The sequence below is a fragment of the Parambassis ranga genome, chromosome 12, assembly GCF_900634625.1.
Source record: "Parambassis ranga chromosome 12, fParRan2.1, whole genome shotgun sequence".
NCBI classification, from domain to species: domain Eukaryota; kingdom Metazoa; phylum Chordata; class Actinopteri; family Ambassidae; genus Parambassis; species Parambassis ranga.
Genome location: NC_041032.1, coordinates 10,138,714 through 10,152,520, shown reverse-complemented (window position 1 = coordinate 10,152,520; position 13,807 = coordinate 10,138,714). Strand labels below are relative to the sequence as shown.

The 13,807-nt window shown below is 42.0% G+C and overlaps 2 protein-coding genes and 1 long non-coding RNA gene across 5 annotated transcripts; 2 read left to right on the top strand and 1 right to left on the bottom strand.

Annotated features, from left to right (window-relative positions):
• Positions 1-2,037: 2,037 nt before the first annotated feature.
• prdm12a (PR domain containing 12a) lies at positions 2,038-4,870 on the top strand. The gene is made up of 5 exons (XM_028418013.1): positions 2,038-2,269; positions 3,529-3,719; positions 3,813-3,968; positions 4,197-4,311; positions 4,425-4,870. Exons 1-5 carry the CDS (start codon positions 2,038-2,040, stop codon positions 4,868-4,870), a joined length of 1,140 nt encoding a protein of 379 aa, XP_028273814.1.
• A 989-nt stretch (positions 4,871-5,859) lies between these two features.
• LOC114443725 (uncharacterized) lies at positions 5,860-6,761 on the bottom strand. Its single transcript, XR_003671467.1, has 3 exons — positions 6,340-6,761; positions 6,074-6,157; positions 5,860-5,989 (listed from the first exon to the last, which is right to left on the bottom strand). It is a non-coding gene; the product is annotated as an uncharacterized LOC114443725 (long non-coding RNA).
• A 331-nt stretch (positions 6,762-7,092) lies between these two features.
• fbxw5 (F-box and WD repeat domain containing 5) lies at positions 7,093-13,078 on the top strand. Of its 3 annotated transcripts, none has more exons than XM_028418006.1 (11): positions 7,093-7,213; positions 8,237-8,432; positions 8,524-8,681; positions 9,189-9,372; positions 9,593-9,741; positions 9,842-10,186; positions 10,275-10,458; positions 10,563-10,710; positions 10,794-11,006; positions 11,090-11,364; positions 11,511-13,078. In XM_028418006.1, the coding sequence occupies exons 2-11, from the start codon at positions 8,246-8,248 to the stop codon at positions 11,552-11,554; spliced, it is 1,887 nt and encodes a 628-aa protein (XP_028273807.1). In that variant the 5' UTR covers positions 7,093-7,213; positions 8,237-8,245; the 3' UTR covers positions 11,555-13,078. The 3 variants fall into 3 exon arrangements, with proteins under 3 accessions (XP_028273807.1, XP_028273808.1, XP_028273809.1); XM_028418007.1 differs by having other exon boundaries at positions 7,138-7,253; XM_028418008.1 differs by lacking the exon at positions 7,093-7,213 and having other exon boundaries at positions 8,246-8,432; positions 11,090-11,411.
• The last annotated feature ends 729 nt before the right edge of the window (positions 13,079-13,807 follow it).

Genomic DNA, 13,807 nt, shown 5'->3' with positions numbered 1-13,807 from the left:
TTATTTATTCAGACAATTAATTTTAAATTATTAATTTATTTTTCAAGCTGCAACTTTTCCAAAGTTTGTTAGTTTTATTTCCATTTTAGCCATTTTTATGAAAGTTGAAGTGTTTACGTACATAAACACATTTTGTTTTCGCCCTCAGGCTTTTCTCTTTCCTCTGATAAGCGTAAAACTCTTCTATTTATCCACAAACAAATGCTTTTCTTTGATAGGTTTCCCAGCAGCCCTTTGAAATCAAACCATTACCGCATTCTTTGTGCAATAATTGTCAATCATCCACATTAAATTGATAAGCTTTAAATGGACAGAATAATAGCTTAAATTGTTTTACAATGGAACAGCTAAGCAGGATGATTTGCTATTGCTGACATGCCCGCGGCTTTACCAGCTTTCAAATAATGCCATAGGTTAATGCATAAATAAGCAAATCAAATCCATGCGTTACCCCAATTCAATTCATTTAATTCCTCTTTAATAAAGAACCGGCCCACCCCCCTGTCCCCGCCATTTACCTCGGATTTGTGCGATGAATGCTATAAATGTAAATCAATCTAGATGAGAAAGAATCCCATTGAAAGCGCGGAGAAATTTCATCTGGGAAAAGGAGACAAATGTGGGAGGGGCCCGCTCATAAAAAGCAGCTGTTTCACAGTAATCTTTTTTCGTGCCCTGTCACTCACCTTGCCTTTTCACTATCTCTGCAGCTCACAAAACTCTGCGCTATTGTATTTACTTGCCATATCTTCTGTGCCATTACATTGCCATAGTCCATATTCGTCCAGAGAGAGAGAGAGAGAAGACAGAGAGAGAGGGAGCGCACAACTTGCCCGTTTTTTCGGACAATCCCCTTGTAGTTGTTGGAGTGAAAAGAGGAGTGCATGGATGTCAAATTGCCCTCAAAACACCATGAAAGATTGATTTGCAGCACTTTTCAGGGCCCTGACATTACTTGGAGGGGAGCTGAATAGGAAACCTGTGAGCCGGGGATGGAATAAAGATGTCCTCTCTGCTGGAAAAGAAGGAAAACTGCCCATTTAGCCCCAGTCCATCAAGCCCAAAAAAAAAAATAGGCAAGAGAGGAAAAAACACAGAGGACTGTGACTATAGAGAAGAAAAGAGGCCATATATACTCATCTAAACGTCTCCACAATACCGAGGGGGCTCCGAACATCCATGAATATTAAACCGCTTACCTCAACAAGGGCTTGAAAAAGTGAACCACGTCAAAGCAGCTTTGCATTTTTTGCATGTGAACAATGCTGTAAAAAAAAAGAAGAAGAAGAAAAACTCCACGTCGAGGTTGTGATTCCCGCTCTAACTCCTCACAAAAAAAATAATATTACCAGCGCATGAATACCAAATGCATGAGAAAAAAATGGGCGAGCAACTCCCAGACTCAATGACCCACTTCTGCTGCACAGAAAATTATCACTCAGACTGACAGCGCTGATTATTTTCATTCTTTTGTCCGCTTTCTTGTTTGGTCATCCTGTTGCGTTAGTTTACACTCTGCAAGTGTGTGTGTGTTTGTAAGTGTGTGTGTGTGTTTTTTTGCCATACAATCTTTCCTAATACACATTTTTTTAATCTTTTAAAAATGTGATTCGTTATTTTAGTCAAGCACTGATTTGCAACTTTGCGCTTAAATATTTAATTTGCACTCTAAATGACAAAAGTTTTGCCCACTCTCACCCCCCCTCTCTCTCCCCCTCCTCCCCTCCTCCCTCTCTCTTGTGTGTTTTAATGTCTCTGCTGGTGCAGCAGGCAGGTCCACACGGTGAGGGGTGTGCCATTAATAAGTAATTAGACAGGGGTCACACTACCCACTTATATAAAGAGACCCCTCACAGCCAGGCAGGGCAGCTTTTTACGCACGCAGTTTGGCGCAGGAGGACGGACTGAAGAGCAGCTCTGTGTGTCCACTTCTTCTTCTTCTTCGTTGCTCTTTTTTGCAGCTGCTCCATCATTTCTGGAGGGGGTTCTCCTCTCTTCGTCATTTTTTTTAAATTATTATTATTATTATTTGCAAACATGGGCTCCGTGCTACCCGCAGACGCTTTAGCTCTAAAGTCTGGATTTAAGTGTCCGAGCCGCTCGCTGTCGGACGTGATCACCTCGGACATCCTGCACAGCTTCCTGTACGGCAGGTGGAGGAACGTGCTGGGCGAACACCTGGCGGAGGAGCGGCAGAGCGGAGGCAGCAGCAGCAGCAGCCCTAAGACAGCCTTCACCGCTGAAGTCCTAGCGCAGTCCTTCGCTGGAGGTAAGATCCGACCTGCTGGTTTACTGGAGGAATATTTGACCTGAGTGTTTCATGGTGCAGGTTTTATGCGTAAATTAGTTGATTTCGTGCGTAAAACATCCGCAGGTAAACTTTATGTCCGCAAAAAACTGTGTTTATCGTCAATAAATATTATTTCGTTAATACTGCACGTTCACTGCATGTGGAGCATTATTTTCTCTCTTCTGATTTATTTTTTCAATGTGACAGCTGAGCATCAAACTAAAAAACCTTCACACTTCATTTTATAAACTTTTCCGCATTTCTCTCATTTTTACTGTTTTTATTTCGATCCATTAAACGCATCAGCCCTGTCCGAGCTGTGAGACCTCGCGTTTAGAGGCTTGTTAGGCGTGTAACTGCCGCTGATTGAAAGACGCGGGGCATTAAATTCATTTGGTTAACTTTGTGCTTGACCTGGGAAAGTTTCCACTTAAACCTCGCGGAGAGAAAGGTTTCCTTTCTTTGAGATGTCCCCGGGTTTTTATCCCGCATTCATCAATCTCCGGACAGTCTCTTTTCCTCTCTTGGCAGCTATGGGGCTCCGGAGCTTTTCTCTTTCTCTCTCCTTAAAAGATTTGCTGTTCCTCGCATAATGCACCGTGAAGGCTAAATCTAATGCTATTCATTGCATGTCAACCATCTAATCGCCTTTCCATTTTTTTGTTACAGAAATTCCTGAGTCTTTTAAACAAGTCCTCGTTTCATTCAGCGCAAATTTATTGCTACAAAGTTCTTAAAAGGATAATGAATTTGGAATTAGCCGTTTCTTTTCCAGTAAACTTTAATGAATATCACATCTGAAGCATGACAAATTGCTGGACCCTGAGCAATAGAGGACCATTTAACCCCTATTCGCTCGGGATTTTTCACAGCCTGAATTAAAAAAAAAATCTTTGATTTTGACATTAAAGAGGCACGATTTTTTTTTCTTTCTCTTTTTTTTCTGTTGCGGATAAAAATGCTTTCCGAGGAGGGTTTAGCACAACAAAAACCTTCAATTCAGCCAGATAATCGAATTAAACGGAGGATAAGGTGTAGCTTAATATTTCGTGACTAAAATAAAATCCAGTTCATTTGCTGCTTTCAGGACCTTTTTTCCACCCTGCTGAACATATCTGACCACAGATTCTCTCTTTTATTTTCCCACAACACCTTCACAGTCTTACACAGCTCATCATGTGAAGCTCACTGTCAATATTTAAAGCTCATTTTTCTTTATTTATTTTTCTTTTTTGCAGAGGTGCAGAAACTGTCCAGTCTGGTGCTGCCCAGTGAAGTGATCATCGCTCAGAGCTCGATCCCCGGAGAAGGTCTCGGCATCTTCTCAAAGACCTGGATCAAAGCGGGGACCGAGATGGGCCCCTTCACAGGGCGACTTCTGTCCCCTGAACACGTGGACCTGTTCAAAAACAACAACCTGATGTGGGAGGTGAGCAGAGGGTTAACAGGCCTATAAAGGGTCAGATCAGTTCCTTCATTTTCTTCCAGTGTGTTCATATTTCTTTGCTTTGTTGTCTTCCAGGTGTTTAACGAAGACGGCACAGTGCGTTACTTCATCGATGCCAGTCAGGAGGACCAGCGCAGCTGGATGACCTACATCAAGTGCGCCCGGAACGAACAGGAGCAGAACCTGGAAGTGGTGCAGATCGGCAGCAGCATCTTCTACAAGGCCGTTGAGGTGAGACAGCACTGAAGCGTAATATTGTCCAGTCAGCTACTTTAAAACAGACAGAGGGGCCGCAGGAGTTCATAAAACATCAGTAAATGGCCTGCAGGCCAGCGCCTCCTGCTGGCCACAAGAAGGACGTCATTTATTTTAGGATTTTGTTTTTTCGTTTTAAAACATCAAAAAAACTAAAATTACATGTTGAATAATTGACATTTTCTCTGTTTCCTCTCTCTTCAGACTATCCCACCCGACCAGGAGCTGCTTGTCTGGTATGGAAACACTCAGAACACATTCCTGGGAATCCCAGGAGTTCCTGGAACTGAAGACGAACAGCAGAAGAAGAGCAGAAGTGGTGAGAGAGAGAGAGAGAGAGAGAGAGAAAAAAGATTTTAATCATCAGTCAAACCAAATATCTAACACAAACTTCTGGAAATCTTCTAACACATCCTCTGTTCTCTCTCCTAGATGACTCCCACTCCTGTGACGGCTCCTCCTCCTCCTCCTGTTCTCCTTCCTCCGTCGCCACCACGACCGCTGGTCGGATGCGCTGCGTCATCTGCCACCGTGGCTTCAACTCCCGCAGCAACCTGCGCTCCCACATGCGCATCCATACTCTGGACAAGCCCTTCGTCTGCCGCTTCTGCAATCGCCGCTTCAGCCAGTCATCGACGCTCCGCAACCACGTGCGCCTGCACACCGGCGAGCGGCCGTACAAGTGCCACGTCTGCCAGAGCGCCTACTCCCAGCTGGCGGGCCTGAGGGCGCACCAAAAGAGCGCACGGCACAAACCGGTGGAACCCAGGACCGACGTCTCCTCCCAGGTGTCCCCTCCTCCTCCTCCTCCTCCACAGTTGACAGCCATGCCTCATCCTATGCCCCTGGTGCACCACATCCCCACCATGGTGCTATGATAAGAGACCCACGCATGGACTGCCAGGCAGAGCGACGGTGCACTTTAGATTAGAGCTGTATGGGATACAAGGAAATAAACGAGCTGACGTGATAGTGAAGCATCTCACAAAGACATTTCCATGTCTGGCCTCGTTTGTGTTGCTTTCTCGGGCTTTCATGTGGTCAAACAGAGCACGGTGGTGTTTTAATGTTGCTGAAACCTAATCTGTGAAGTGAACAAAGGTCATTTATATAACTTCAAATGTGATATTTTTGTGTGTTTATTTTGCATCACACATTCACCAGCTCAGGTGAAAATACCTTGTGACAGTCAGTAGAAACTCAAAGGGGAAGGGGCCACTTTGTTTCAGCTGCATCCTCCTCACTGTAAACTGGAATGGTCACTTTAACAGTGTACGGAGTGGGAACTCTGGAGAACGGTGTCATTGTAAATTGTATTGTATGCTACTGTACATGTGAATGTAAATACATTTGTGCTTTCTTCTATTCTAAATAAATGATATCATATTACATACAGTATAATTTTACTTATATCAGAGATGTTTGTGTCAGTTATTGGTGCCTACATTACACAAACAGTAGGAAAGTCTAATAAAAAGCCAACTCTATTAATAATAATTCATTTTAGTGACATATTTTCTTTCTACTTATACATAACAGGACCAGAGTTAATGTTATAACATGTTTCTGTTGACACTGTTTAATTTAATATCTTATTCATAATTTCCTTTAAATAATTGAACCAGTTTTTATGTTGTCCTCTCCCGCAGTTGCTTGTTTGTGCCACATGGGGGCACCAGACATTCAAGAAATGAGGTCATAACCGTGAATCTCTGCTGCAGGCAGGCATTTATTTTGTTTATCAGGATGAACATTGTATTAGTAGAGCCACTGCTGTATTGTCGTTGACGTCAGACATTATCCAACTCAGGAGTTTTCAGACATGTCATCATTATAACAAACACAGAGCAACAGAAAATCAGGGGTTAACATGTTAAAAGTATTAATTACAGTCACTGTGGATGACAGCTCCTTCTCCCACCACACTGCTGGGAGGAATTATGGAGGATTTTGACTGGATGCTGTTGCATTTTTGGAGACTGTACACACAGTTTGTCCTGTATAGGAAAACAAAAATAGCTCAGTCATGCAAACACTGTGAAAATGATGCAATTTTTGGATTTCTATTTCAGCACCTTTACCCCGGCATTGTACTCCTGGTGAGATCCTGTGCTTCTCTGGGGAGCCACAGCAAGAAACTATCCAGTTAGCAGCATGGCGCAGTCCTAAAGGAAGACCGGAGTTTTTAAACTTATCTGCTTGTAGTATCAGCCACTCTGCTGTCCTGTCTGCTAAGGTAACCTGATCCCATCACTATCAGGTTTAACATAGGCTACAGCAATATACACAACACTACAGGTTTTAACATCAAAACTTGAAATTTGTCACAGAAATGTTAAAAACTTACCAGAGATGATGAGTCACAGCATCGTCCTGCTTTGTTTGTCTGTATCAGTTTGTCGTGACGTGTGTCTCTGCTGTAGCTTACCCACAGGAGTGTGTGTGCACTGACACAACAGGCTAATGTTTCAGTCCCCCAGTGCTTGACTGAATGATGGTAACTGTGGCATCAGTGAACCAAGAGATGCTACATACACATACTGTGTGTTCATTAATTCATCAGCTGAGTGATGTTAATGAAAACATGCCAAATCTTAAAAAATACTTTAACATCCGGGCAGTGCAAAGTAACACTTAGGCTATATTTATTATCTATTTAAACTATAAATACATTAATAATAAATAAATAAATTTAAAAAATGCATAATATCTAGAGACATACACCAAAAAAAGAAAAAAACAGGATTCTGCAAGAAACAATACATTAAATTACGTTAATATTAAAATGGAGAAAAACGTGTTCCAGACATGAACCACACACAAAAAAAGATCAATTAGTGTCATTGTGCACCAAACAGCTCATTAAAATTACATGACTGTCTCATGTTATGAGACTGTTCATTAACCAAATTGATTTTCTGTCTAGTCATATAAAAATAAACATGTTAAATTATGTGTTATGCATATGTTAAGTAATAAAATAAAATAAAATAAAATAAGCACCTACTTTTTATTTTTACTGCATGACTGTCAGTAAATGTACACATACAGACCATCGGGTACAGATGTATCTGAATCGATTGTGTTGTCCTTTCGTAGCAATGAGTCTGTCATCTGTTAGCTTGGTCTCGCTACTAGAGGATTGTTGTCATTTTCGGTGGCTAGCCTTTAGCGCTAGCTAGCCGTTTGATTTTTCTCTCCAACCTACTTTGATCCAGCAGGTGGGTCACCGTTCGTGGCAACTACTTTATACATGTGCAGGCAGGTGAACCCGTGTAACATAAGCAATGACTTTCGAAAATAATAGCTTGTCGTCTAAATTTAAAGTCGTCGGATGTGGCTAAAAGTTGAAAACAAATGCTAGCTAACAGCTATCTGGCTTGTTAACAAGTAGCTAGCTAAACGCTAGCTTGACTGACATTTCTGTCTAGCATAGCTGCACAGTAAGCGTGCAGTTGATTGTCAAATGTACAGATATGCCTTTGTTATTCAATATTTAAACAGTTAATGTCTCGTTTCTCGGAACGGAACCTAGATTGGTTTGCTTTGAGTGTAAACACAGTAACTTGACATGACTTTAACCCACAGCGACAAAAATGTCCATGTTGGGTCATCTTGACACGACGCCATAGTTCAGCGAGAAAGAGATTTCCAGATTTACTCTGGAGATAGAAAAGATACAGACCGTGTTTTTATAATAACATTTTTGTTGACACGAAGTTCTGTATTTCACACATGTATGTGTGATAACTGAGGAAACCTACGCTAACATGGCTCCGTTTCAGTAGCCACTCTGTGATCCCCTGTGATACCTCCTCTTATACGACTACGTGAATGTTAGGTAGTAGAGGGGTTTGCACATGTCTGTCATGATGGTGCAGTCAGCTGGAGTTTCTGACTGCTCCTCAGTGCTGTCTGTGCATTGTGTCAGGCTCAAATTAGTCCCATGTCAGGGTGCACAGGGTTAAATAAAACATTCTAAATATCCTAGCTTTTCAAATGTGAGAATTGGGTTCTGGTTTTGACATTTTATGCTTCAGAGCACTTACTACAAGTCTGTTTGATTACTCACTACTACTAGCATGTTGATTGAGTTGTTATAAATGATTGTTGTGCAAGTTTGGATTAACCCCACTTAGGTCCATTTCATATCCAAGTGGAAACCCAGCAGTGTAGTCCCACCCACATTCAGGGTTGGAAAAGCTTATGCATTTACATTTGAATGATGTGTATTCATTACCCAGGATGTTAGGATGGAGTGTGGCCCAGTTCTGCCAGACAGCCTGGTGTTGGAGATCTTCCTGCGTCTGCCCCATGATGCTGTACTGAGAGCCGGTCTGAGCTGCAGACAGTGGCTGGCTGTCTCCAGAGATGAGTTTCTGTGGAGAGAGTTGTTCTACAGCTACTATCGTATACCACGCTGTGTACCCCGACACCCTGGTAAACGTTTGAAATCATGCAGTCAGGTTCCTTTTTTTTTTTTTATAATCGTGGAAAGGTTCCAATTAACTCTGAATTTACCTGTGTGCAGCGGCTGTGTCATGGTACAGAGAGTTCAAACGTCTGTTTGACTGTATCCCCTGTGTGGAGGTGCAGACGCTGAGAGAACACAGTGACCAAGTCCTCCACTTAGCTTTCTCTCACAGGGGTCACAGGTTCTCCTCCTGCTCCAAAGACTGCACTGTTAAGGTAAGGATTCAAAGATTCCTTATCTTATTTTCTTACTTTCCACCAAGGTGTCAATTGATCGTGTCCATAACAGTGGGACCTTTACCTTCATCATATTTTTATTATTAGCAGGTGGTTGTTTTTGCACCATGTGACAAAGCCTTCTCTCTGTAAAAGTAGTCTTTTACATACATGTCGCTTAGTCATGAGTTTTGTTTGGCCAAAAATACATTTATTTTGTGACATGTAACTTTTCAGAGAAAAACTCCTTTTTACAAGAACTGTGAGCTACACTTTATAAAAAAGATGACACTTTTTTCACAGAAAAATTAGGGAAAAATTCATCAGAATCAGAAATACTTAAATAAATGAGAAAATGGGTCAGTTGCTAACAGGAAACTGATATTTAATACAGAATCTCTTGTCTCTGCTGAACACTAATTCTTCTTCTAGTTTTGGTTAAGTATGCTACCAGCATCATCCACTCACTCATGTCCACATGTCTCCTTGCTTTTATTGTGAGTGCAGCTGTGGGACACGGAGCGGCCTGATGGCAATATCTCACTGGTGCACAGCTCCAGCATGCGGCAGTTTAACTGGGGCTACACTCAGTTCTCCCAGTTCAACGCTGACGACAGCTTGCTGCTCGTCTCCGGTGTCTACTTGGGCCCTCACCACTCATCATCAGGGGAAATCGCTGTTATCAGCCTGGGTAGGAACCTAAACAATGAGTCATTCTTTCCTGTTGATGTCTGAACGTCATGACTCATCATCTATTTTTTTTCTGACCTGTTTCTTATAATTAACTGACAAAACGCAGTTTAAGTATAGTGAATGCATTTTCTATGTGTTATTGAACGCAAATGACCATATAGTGTGTGTGTATTTGTGCCATACTAATATTTTATACCTATTTTAATGCACCCATACAGAGAATTACACACTGTTGTCACGGGTTAGAAACAAGCCTTACGATGTGTTTGGCTGCTGGCTGAATGAGACCCACCTGATCTCGGGGAACCTGCACTGGATTGGCAATATGACATCCTGCTCTGTGCTCTGGCTCAATAAAGCCTTCCAGGTGAGTTTCAGCTCAAAGTGTTTGTTCCACAGAATCAGAAGAAACACTCAGCTGTTCAACTAACGTACTTTTGCTGCATCTTTTTCATTTTCTCTGGCAGGATATCGAATCAGAGAATGTTAATGTGGTCAAGCGCCTTTTCAAGATTCAGAACATCAACGCCAGCACCATACGCACCGTGATGGTGGCTCACTGCAGACGTCATGACAACCCAGACCTTCTGCTAGACTATGAGGCTCAGTCTCAGGCTCGCAAGCAAAAAGGGCAGCAGCAACAGAACCACCAGCCTCTCCTCTTTGACCTGGGGACCTCTGGGAGCGAGGAAGAAGATGAAGAAGAGGAGGTGGAGGACGAGGAGGCATGTCATAGGGAAGCAAAGAGTTGGGGTCACTCTACTGCCCGCCACCCACAACCCACTCTCTCAGGCCTGGAGCATGTTTTACATGTAAGCTCTCAGGGGGGAAAAACAGGTAATTAGATCAGCGTCTGTGAATAATTCACTTTTTTGTGCCTATGTCTTTTTTTCCTTTTAGAGCCGTAAAAATGTGGGAAACAGGGAGTTGGAGATTGAGACCCAGGTGGCTCAGATGATGGGCAGAGCTCACACAAAGGCTCCAGACTCCAGCCTGATTGAGCCGTCTGAACCTGGGGAGGGAGAGGACAAAACGTATTTACTCTTCACCACCGGCAGCCTTACATACTCTCCTCACCAGATAGGTATGATTGTTAGCAAGACCAAAGCTTCCTGATTCAAATATACTGTGAAAGCCCATATGCAAGACTCACAATACTTCCCCTGTTATGCTGCTCTTCTCGTCTAGGCATTAAGCGAATCAAGCCTGACCAGATGACCACTTCTGGACCTGTTCTTGGGGAAGAGCGGAGTTCAGATGAGTTTTTTGATTCCTTGGACCATGTTATTGATATCCACGGCCACATCATCGGTATGGGCCTTTCCCCTGACCACAGGTAACTAAAGCAAGTCACACATAATAATCTTTATATATTATACAAACATGTTATTGGATCTTCACTAACTTCACTCTTCTCAGGTACCTGTATGTGAACAGCCGGGCATGGCCAGCTGGTTGTGTGATTTCTGACCCCATGTCTCCGCCTCCCATTGCTGAGGAGATTGACTTGCACGTCATTGACTTAAAGAGTTTGAGGGAGGAGAGAAGAAGTCTGCGTGCTCACCGAGCCTTCACGCCTAACGATGAGTGCTTCTTTATCTTCCTTGATGTCAGCAGAGACTTTGTTGCCAGGTGTGTGAGGAACTGTCTGCGATTGTATATTTGTCAGATATATATCTATGCTGAAAATAACCGTACCAATCTCCTAACTGCAGTGGAGCAGAAGACAAACATGGCTACATCTGGGACCGCCACTACAACATCTGCCTGGCACGTCTTGCACACGACGATGTAGTAAACTCTGTGGCATTCAGCCCCGCTGACCAGGAACTGCTTTTGTCTGCCAGCGATGACTCTACCATTAAGGTGTGGCGTTCACCTCGCATGGTCCGCCTTGCACAAGCCCCGGCCCGTCCCCCAAGGCCCCGCAAGCTCCTGCCATCCTGGCTGAGCCGCAACAAGAACTCCTCTCCTGCTGGCAGCGTCAACGGTAAGCCATGAGTCAGGTTGGAAAACGGCGCACGTAGGAGGACGAGGGTGAGGAAATTTTGTTGTTTTCCTCTGTGGTATGAATATATACACACTCCATGTATATGTACAGTGTGGTAACAGTCAGTGGTTTTGCTTGACTCACAGTGTCTGAAAGGATCGATGGTATCTACAGCAAACATGGGAGGTGACTCAGGGTAGGCATAAGGGGGCACTGTTGCACCAACAAAGGACTCATGGTGTTGATACTGTCAGGAGCAAATATGCAATGGTATCACTGATAGAAAGTGTAGAGCTGACACCTGAATGCACTAGACTAATGTCCAAAATTGTCCCCAGGAGAGATGGTTATTGTCTTTTTTATCTGTAATGTGTGTGGACAGGTGAACACAGCACTGCTGGACCTGAGGTGTAAATGTTTGTACATGTGCTGCAGACACGGTCGTCATCATCCCCCTGCAGTTATCCTTTTATTCACTGCAGCGGCTAAGATTTGTTTCAGAAACTTTGATGAATGGATATCTCTAGTTGATGTTTTGAGTATGAAGTCCCTATAAATGGTTTAAAAACTTAAAGGAGGGGAAAGGTTTTGAGTTAAGTAGCCTGCCTCGGTTTTAAAACCACATCCTGTTTTTGTGCCCCTGAAATGATCAATCACTACTTTATTACTTGTAGAACTATTGAGCAATTTAATATAGAAGATTTGTTGAAAAACACTTAACCTGAAGCATGATGGTAAACAAAAAAAATGTTGTTTGTGTAGCTAATTGTTATCAGACCTATATAATGTAGAAATGTATTTAAACCTGCACCCTTTTATTTAGTCACTAAACTTTTTTCCCCCTTAAATTAAAAACACATTTTCTTTTCTCATAAAAAACACACAACTGAATGTTTGTTTACTTGCCAAGTGGCTTAGCATCATTTCAGCTCACTGCTGTTCCAGTCTGAATTTACTGCATCATCAGTGTGTATTATTATCTGTTAAATAATGTGCACATTTAACAAACAAGGTTAGACTGCTTCTTTAGATGTAATCATTTTAATGTAATTAATTTAAACTCACTGTTATTTAAAAAAGTTAATGTGTTATGACAAGCATGGACTTTAATTGGCAGAAAAGGTCAAATTAGACATGTGTTTTACACACTGTACAAGTTTAATATACTAATATTAATTTTGATTAATTTAATTGACCCACATTAGACTGAAGTTGAGTTTCATAGACAAAACCTCATCATATCGGAGTGATAGCTAAACTCTAAGACTCTGCCCAGTTACATCTGTTTTGAAATGTTTGTGTGTGTGTGTGTGTGTGTGTGTGCATTTTACATCACTTTTTAGTCTCCAACCAAATCAAAACACATAACAAGCAACTCGAGACTTTCAGCTGCTGTTTAACCTGCAGAAGGTTCAGGTACTTTACGTGGAAGAGTGATTTTGTTTCCAAGCAAATTCCCTGTCAAGGGTGATGGCTGACTGAAGTCACTTGACTGCTTGTCATCACAGACCTTTCACCAACTGAACAGTATTTGTTTTGTAATGTGTGTAAGTCAGAAATGTTCTTCTGTGCTCCTTTTGACAAACTTTCTCCATGTTGTTTTTTCTCTCTTTAGTTTAATCTTTATGACCGTGTTGTTTCTCCCTGACTTCTCATGACTCTGTTGATACTCCCCTTAAAATAAAAAGCATGCCGAACAAGGCCGACATTTTGAGAAAGTTTCAGATATAATTTTATTCTAATCTTCTTGGTCCTTGTGTGGTTGTTCATTTAAAAAGTCAGACATTTGTCAATATTGTAATGTCTGGTTGCCAGTGAGCCAGTTAAATTCTGTCCTCTTGGAACTTAATCTACTTCCAACAGTTCAACTACTAGTATTGAAAGATACGTATCCTTTGGGTAAAATCGTGTGTGTGTGTGTCTGTGTGTGGTAGGGTTTTTCCATTTCCTTTTATCTGTGCTGTTATCTGTTGATATATTTCCACTGTGGGAGATAACAGCAATAAACCAAATTTGGATTCTCTTTAATTATGGTTCGGTGAAAATTCAGTTCTTCCACGATGAGTCACGGCGTTGATGTAGTCAGAAGGGCGCTGTTTCATTTACATGGAATGTTTGCTCCCACATAATATCAATCTTCTCATAGCATAAGTTTCATTTCTTCTGGTTTGGAAATGTACCTACTTGCATAGCAAAATATTGAGTCATAATGCCTGGAAGTTGCAGGATAGGAAATCCATTGACTGGATTTGTTCTTCAGCACGTCTCACTGTCTGGAGAATTTAATGCCCTAACAGGCAATACTGTATAAATACATAAAAATGCACTTATGTACAGTAACGAAGTACAAATACTTAGTTACTTTCCACCACTGCCCAAGTCTAAGTGTCATATGGACACTGACACAGACATATGTGGTTAAATGATACACGTGTGAATGACT

Bases quoted from the DNA above. Each gene is read 5' to 3' on its own strand.
- prdm12a (XM_028418013.1), top strand. From the start codon at position 2,038: ATGGGCTCCGTGCTACCCGCAGACGCTTTAGCTCTAAAGTCTGGATTT. The intron at 3,969-4,196 runs GTGAGACAGCAC...CTCTCTCTTCAG, and splicing joins TCTTCTACAAGGCCGTTGAG to ACTATCCCACCCGACCAGGA. The intron at 4,312-4,424 runs GTGAGAGAGAGA...TCTCTCTCCTAG, and splicing joins GCAGAAGAAGAGCAGAAGTG to ATGACTCCCACTCCTGTGAC.
- fbxw5 (XM_028418006.1), top strand. From the start codon at position 8,246: ATGGAGTGTGGCCCAGTTCTGCCAGACAGCCTGGTGTTGGAGATCTTC. The intron at 8,433-8,523 runs GTAAACGTTTGA...ACCTGTGTGCAG, and splicing joins CTGTGTACCCCGACACCCTG to CGGCTGTGTCATGGTACAGA. The intron at 10,711-10,793 runs GTAACTAAAGCA...CACTCTTCTCAG, and splicing joins GGCCTTTCCCCTGACCACAG to GTACCTGTATGTGAACAGCC.